Here is a 6932-nt window from a genome sequence, read left to right as displayed (position 1 = left end):
TCTTTCGGATCAACAGAGTGCTACGAGAAACAGTGAACTACACTACGACCACGTTCAACATACCTACCAACACACGTTCTACATAACTGTCTGTTTGCACCTGAGGTTTATGGATCAACCTGACAAGGAGAGACAACGCCAGCTACTAAGATGGTTTGCAATGACAATTCCTTGGGACCAAGTGTCCCACTGAGTTGCCGTGGCGGGTTTGACTTCACGTTGTTCTTCCAAGACACCATTCTGACAATCATCCCTTGCACCGTGACCATTCTCCTAGGCGTGGTCCGACTGTGTTATTTACGAGACAGTCCTCGAAAGGTGCGGCCACGGGCTGGCTTCGGACCAAAGTTGATTGCATTTGCCATACTCGCCCTCTTGCAGCTCGCGCTTCTCGTCCTTTGGGCCGTGCAACGTCTGCGGCCCTCCCGCGCCGCTCTCCCAGCTGGGGGCGTCGAGCTGGCGGCTACGCTGGTTTTAGGGCTCGTATCACACGCTGACCATTTCAAGACCTTGCGGCCGTCGACCTTGATTTGCTTATATCTGCCGCTCACCATTCTGCTCGATATCTCGCGCGTTCGCACTCTGTGGCTGCTACAGCTGCGGCTTCCTCTAGCACCCATGCTTACGGCATGCCTTTGCGCCAAGGTGGTCTGGTTAATCCTAGAAGCTCGTCAAAAACAGCGCATAGTACTAGACGGTTATTGCGACGTAACCGAGGAGGAGGTGGCAGGCATCCTCAGCCGGTCCGTCTTCGGCTGGCTGCTGCCCTCTATCGTGAGTGGGTCGCGTAAGGATATCCTACCAAAGGATCTGATATGTCTTGATGCCGAGCTGCGAGCTTCTCAGGTCCATGATGCCTTTCAGCGGCAGTGGCGCTGCTGTCCTGACCCTCAACAACCCCATATCTTGGCCTGGTGTCTACTCCAAGCCTTCAAATGGCAGTTGCTTCGCGCCGTGCTGCCCCGTCTAGGTCTCTTGGCTTTTACAGTGCTGCAGCCAGTCATTATCGAGCACCTCGTAGAGTACGTAAGCCTATCCGACGAGCCTAATCACAGGGCAAGAGGCCTGGGACTCGTTGCGGCCGTTGCTCTAGTTTACGGAGGGATAGCGGTAAGAAAGACGCGACACTCTCAGCTTCAAGCATTCGATAGCTAATCTTGTCTACCTCCAACAATCAGATATTTACTACTGTCTACTACCATTCCATGTATCGCTTCGTTGCCATGGTCCGGGGCGCTCTCATCTGCGCCACCTACCAGGCGGCTCTGGCGTCTCGCTTGTCCACAAGTGATGACTCGTCTCCGACTCTGACCCTGATCAGCGCCGACGTAGACACAACCATCTTTGGCCTTCTTGAAACTCACGAAATCTGGGCTTCCTTTGTTCAGATCGGACTGGTCATGTGGTTACTGGCCCGGCAGGTCCATTGGGGGTCGACCGCGCCTCTGGTTCTTTCATTAAGTAAGACATCTATTAACCTACCTCCTCCCCTTCAAGCTGGACATGATCATTCTGACTTACACAGGTTGTGTACTGGCAAGTCTTTCATTGTTCTCTCGCCTCGGTCAGAAGCAGAAATACTGGAATGAAAGCATTCAGGTCCGACTCGGAGCTACGGCAGATATGTTAGCCCACATACGCGAGATCAAGTTCTTGGGCTTGACAGGCTTCTTTACCAATCACATCCAGGGGCTACGCGCCAAAGAGCTGGAAACTTCCCAGAAACTGCGTCGCCTCCTGGTAGGGATTGTCGTAATTTGTAGCTCAACTTCTCATGCTATTTGCCTCACTTTGCAGCACTGACTCTTCGCATAGCTCGCATCACCATGACCTTAGCACCTGTAGTCACCTTTATCATCTATGCCGCTCCGAGCAACGGCTCCTTGCTTCCTCCTCGGGCTTTTTCTTCTCTGACGATGATCGGTCTATTGTCTGAACCTATCAATCTTCTCGTCCAGGCGGCTCCCGGATTTGCAGGGTCCTTGGGCTGTCTGGATCGCATTCAGAAGTTTATGGCGAGCAGCCATCCCGTGTCTGTAGTTTCAGGCCCTTCCTCTTCTGAAACAATCCAACTTAAAGATCCGGAATTATCCTTGCAGATGCACAAAGCTAGCTTCGGATGGAAGGCTGGCCACCCTGTGCTGCGCGAGCTATCTATCAAGATTCCTCCAAGGTGGTCGGTGGCCATCACTGGCCCCGTCGCCTGCGGTAAATCCACTCTTCTCAAAGGCATTCTTGGCGAGACTCCATGGTCATCAGGAAGAATCGATACTTACGGTCGATCAATCGGTTACTGTGACCAAAGTCCCTGGATGCTTAACGCCACTGTCCGGGAAAACATTTGTGGTGAGGCCCTGCCAGATTTGGCCCGATATAAGCGCGTCCTACACGCGTGTGATCTAGAAGAGGACCTGGCATCTTTACCTGAAGGAGAGCAGACTGTGGTTGGCAGCAACGCAATAAAGCTCAGTCACGGTCAGAAGCAGCGCATAGTATGTCATTTACCCTTCTCTACCTTCATTATTCCTACCCAGTTGACTTACGGGAATTGTAGTCCCTCGCCCGAACGCTGATGCAGAAGACGGATTTGGTTCTGGTAGATGATGTTCTGTCTGGTCTTGACGAGCAAACCAAGTCAAAGGTGCTCCGACAAGTCTTTGGTCCTCATGGACTGCTCAAAGAGGACGGTGCTGCCCTGTTGCTTGTGACCACGGACAACCGCCTGCTTCACTTGTTCGACCATGTTGTCTTCCTGACTGGGCTGGGAACTATTGACTTACAGAGACCCGTCAAAGAAACGGAGGGCGATGTCATTATGCATGCGCAGCAGCGGGAGCAGCGGGAAAACAAGCAAGTCCCGCCTCCCGCGGGAGCAGGATATGGCCATGAGAAAATACAGGAAGAAACAGAAGATCCGGCTCTGGCCATGCCGCTCCTGACCTCGCGGAAGAGAGGCGACTGGACCTTATATAGCTATTACGCCGCCGCCGCCGGATGGTTCAATACTTTGGTGTACTTGGTCCTGGTTGCTATCCTAGGTGTTCTGTATAACTTTTCCAGTAAGTTTTCATTCCCCGTGCAGCTAACGGTGGCATCATGACTTATTTGTACTTAGCAATCTGGCTCAGCTGGTGGTCTAGCGCAAACGCAACTGGAAGCAACACGTCCGTGGCTGGGCGTCTTTCAGTATATGCCTCTCTAGGAGTATTAACCCTGCTCCTTGTAGGCCTGGCTAGTTGGTGAGTGTTTGCCATGAGCCCATGACCGGCCTACTATACACGTGAACGAATTGAATCCTTGCTAAGCGGCGCTGTACTAGGCAACTCATCGTGCGAATGGTGTCTCGCTCCGCTCTGTATTTCCATTCAGTTGTCCTTCGGTCGACGATTGGGTAACCCTTCATTAATAATTAGATGAGTGTTGCGGAGGTGGGCTGACTTTCCATAGTGCGCCTCTGTCCTTCTTCTCAGCGACTGATATAGGTGTCTTGATGAATCACTTCAGTGAAGACATGCAATTGTTCGACATGAGCCTCCCGCTCGCCGCACTGAATACTACCGCCTGTGAGCACTCCTACTTCTCTCCAAAAATCTGCCGTCTATTGTCTGACTAAGGCTAGTTGCTGCCATCTGCATTGTCCAGTTAGTGGTCATCTGTGTTTCTGCGCACTGGCTCGCGGCAACAATTCCGGCATGTCTGCTGACCATATATCTGATCCAACGGCTATATCTGCGCACCTCGCGACAGGTCCGGTTGTTGGATATTGAACTAAGAGCGCCGTTGTATCGTCAATTCCTGGAATCTATGCGTGGTCTCGTCACGATCCGCTGTTTCCACTGGCAAGAATCGTTCACGAACAAGCATCATGTGCTGTTGGACGACTCGCAGCGCGCTGTCTATATGCTCTTTTGTATCCAGAGGTGGCTCGCGCTCGTACTTGATCTCCTTGTCGCCGGCATGGCAATCCTGCTTGCTGTCTTAACGGTTACTCTGACAAACTCCATGTCCGCCGGCGCCGTTGGGCTTGCTATCAGCAATATCACAACCTTCAACTCCAATCTGGCAGCTGTAGTACAGGCCTGGACTAAGCTTGAGACTTCACTGGGAGCCCTTGTTCGTACCCGAACCTTCATGCAACAAACGCCTGTCGAGGTAGGTACTGGCGACAGGATCACACTCCCACCGAACTGGCCACAGAAGGGCAGCATTCACATTGAGGATCTTGTAGCCTCTTATTCGTGCGTTATGTTTAGCTGATATGATCTCTTGTGCTCTTTTCTAACATCTACCAGACCTTCGTCCCCCGTCACCTTGAAGAAGATTTCTCTGCGAATTGAGCCTGGCCAGAAGGTGGGCATTTGTGGGCGGACAGGGAGGTAAGCGTCGATCAGGGCATATATGCCTGACGCCAGATTAGTCTGACTTGATACAGTGGCAAGAGTTCTTTAATATTCTCATTGTATCGTGGCATGCATATTCACAGCGGCCGCATCCTGATCGATGACATCGACTTAGCCACGGTACCGCCCGAAGAAATACGCATGCGGCTGAGCACTATCACGCAGAACCCACTTCTCATCAGAGGCTCAGCGAGATTCAATCTCGACTTTACAGGGGCCCAAACAGATATGGAGCTGCTCGACGTCTGTCGTCGTGTCGGGCTAGACGAATATCTGCTGGCCAATGGAGGACTCGATGCCGAGATGAGCTCATTGACTCTCTCACCCGGCCAGACACAGCTATTCTGTTTAGCCCGGGCGCTGTTGCAGCCAAAGCAAATCTTGGTCCTTGACGAGGTGACCAGCAATGTAGACCATGAGACTGATATACGAATGCGCGACCTCATCGACCAGGAATTTCGAGGCTGCACCATTATTGCGATTGCTCACCGGCTGGACTTCATCTCTAATTATGACCGCGTCGTAGTGCTGGACGATGGGGAGCTGGTGGAATGGGGTTCCCCACAGACTGTCCTCACAGAACGTTCTCTTTTTGCCAGTCAAGGGTCTGACCACCAGTGGTGATGATATATACATAGATTAGGATAGGATGAATGGTTCTCTGTTAATCCCGGCTTCCGCTGCATCAATGCACCAGAGACTGCCTGTTGAGCGGTGGCGCCACCTCGAAGTCACTGTATGGATATATACCTTAGCCGTCCACTCTCGGTTCAATACATGGACAAATAACTCAATGAATCACAATTGAAGCACTATGGCCCGAATCATCATCGTGACTGGCGCATCCCGAGGTTAGTACTCTTTCCCTCAGGTCTACAGGATCTACTCTAGTTGCACACGCTTAGCTGATGGACAGGAATCGGGCATGCTATCTGCTGCCGCCTCCTGTCAAACCCGACATGCAATGTCTTTGCAGTAGCTCGGTCCCCAGAGCCCCTGCAGAAACTCCAATCGGCTCATCCAGACCGTATGCAGTACCTCTGCGGCGACCTTGCCGACCCGGCTTTCGGCACGGTCGTAGTTACGCGCTGTCTAGCTGCCTTTGGTCACATCAACGGAGTTGCCGTCAACCATGCCATTATCGAGCCCGTTGGAGTGGCTGGCGAGATCGAGGTGGCAGACTGGATGGCTGCCTTCAACGTCAACTTCTTCGGGTCAGTAGGTCTGGTAGGTCTGGAACGTGTCCATGCAGAACATCAAACAACTATGTTAGACGCTAACACAACCAAAGATCAATGCCGCACTCCCCGCGCTACGGGAATCTCACGGGCAAGTCATAATCACCCAGTCTCATTCCATCCACCGCTACTATCGCGGCTGGGGTCCCTACGGCGCCTCCAAGGCAGCGTTGCATCACTATGTTGGCACGTTGACTCTAGAAGAGCCACTGGTCAACGTGCTGGAAATCGTTCCCGGAATGGTCGACACCGACATGTCGAAGCGAGTGCGCGAGCAATACGGCCCGGCAATGGATGCCGAGGATCACCAGTCTCTCGTCACACTATACGAGACGGCGCAGATGGTTAAGCCTGAGCAGCCAGGCGCAGTCATTGCCGAATTGGCCTTGAGGGCACCCGCGACGCTTCGCGGCAAGTTTCTTGAGTGAGTTAGAGCCATTTCGGTGCTTTATGTTTTGATACTGACGGAGCTGTTCTATACTTCAGCTGGGATGACCCTGTTCTGGAAGGGTTCAAATGAGCGTATCGTACGACCATTTTACTTGGGCAAATGTGAAGGTAGAGGGTTAAATGCAGAAGTGAGCGACGTGCCGCTATCAGTACTGTACATATCAACTAGCCTAGTGTCTCCCTGCGTGGCAACCCTGGTTAGGCAGATACTGAGTACCCTGCCTAGGGGGGATAAAACACCGGAAACGGTTTGGTGGTACACCGTAGATCAGCGATTTTTAGTGTAAGCCATTCTGCTATATCCGTATTTTTTACTAAATTAGGCAATCCTATCAGCGCCCTGAGTTTCATAGAGCCCCATTCAAATCTTGCCGAGACCCGGATAAGAGTATGTTAACAGATATCGTTTATTATAACCCATGCTTGAAGCTACTACCCGTTAGCTCGAGCAATAGGGGGGCCAACTAAGCAAGCTTAGTTAGGTATAAAACCCCAAGATATGCACAAAACCTTAAGACAGTTGGTTACACTAAAATTTAAGTGTAAAAGTTATATACACCTTTAAAAATGGATATATTTCTAAATAACTATATAACTAGCTTAAGTAGTATTTTAAGAAAAATATATAATTTTCTCTAAAAAAAGGGCTATTTAATAATATGTTTTTTAAACTCTTAGTATTTTTATAAAATTATATATATTAATTTTAAGCTTTTTTAAAAAGAATTGTTTTTTTTTAAAAATAAAAAAAAAGTTATATTTATTAAGAAATAAAACTTAAGCTTAAAAGCTATATATAGCTATTAAAATATTTTAGTATTTTTTATTATATTTATATAGTTTA

At 50.3% G+C, this 6932-nt stretch overlaps 2 protein-coding genes across 2 annotated transcripts; both read left to right on the top strand.

The window, feature by feature from the left end:
* Window positions 1-150: 150 nt before the first annotated feature.
* On the top strand, window positions 151-5024 carry FSUBG_13362 (ABC transporter integral membrane type 1; the record flags this gene model as incomplete). Its single annotated transcript, XM_036678245.1, has 10 exons — window positions 151-1110; window positions 1179-1461; window positions 1526-1759; window positions 1816-2492; window positions 2555-3059; window positions 3116-3164; window positions 3448-3563; window positions 3620-4238; window positions 4293-4376; window positions 4433-5024. 10 exons carry the CDS (start codon window positions 151-153, stop codon window positions 5022-5024), a joined length of 4119 nt encoding a protein of 1372 aa, XP_036531171.1.
* A 190-nt stretch (window positions 5025-5214) lies between these two features.
* On the top strand, window positions 5215-6066 carry FSUBG_13361 (short-chain dehydrogenase; the record flags this gene model as incomplete). The annotated part of the gene is made up of 3 exons (XM_036678244.1): window positions 5215-5251; window positions 5317-5627; window positions 5692-6066. 3 exons carry the CDS (start codon window positions 5215-5217, stop codon window positions 6064-6066), a joined length of 723 nt encoding a protein of 240 aa, XP_036531170.1.
* Between the last annotated feature and the right edge of the window lie 866 nt (window positions 6067-6932).

The sequence above is a fragment of the Fusarium subglutinans genome (genome assembly GCF_013396075.1).
Source record: "Fusarium subglutinans strain NRRL 66333 chromosome Unknown NRRL66333_c0000334, whole genome shotgun sequence".
Classification (NCBI taxonomy): domain Eukaryota; kingdom Fungi; phylum Ascomycota; class Sordariomycetes; order Hypocreales; family Nectriaceae; genus Fusarium; species Fusarium subglutinans.
Note: the sequence above shows the minus strand (reverse complement) of the source record. Positions and strands in the feature narration are given on the sequence as shown.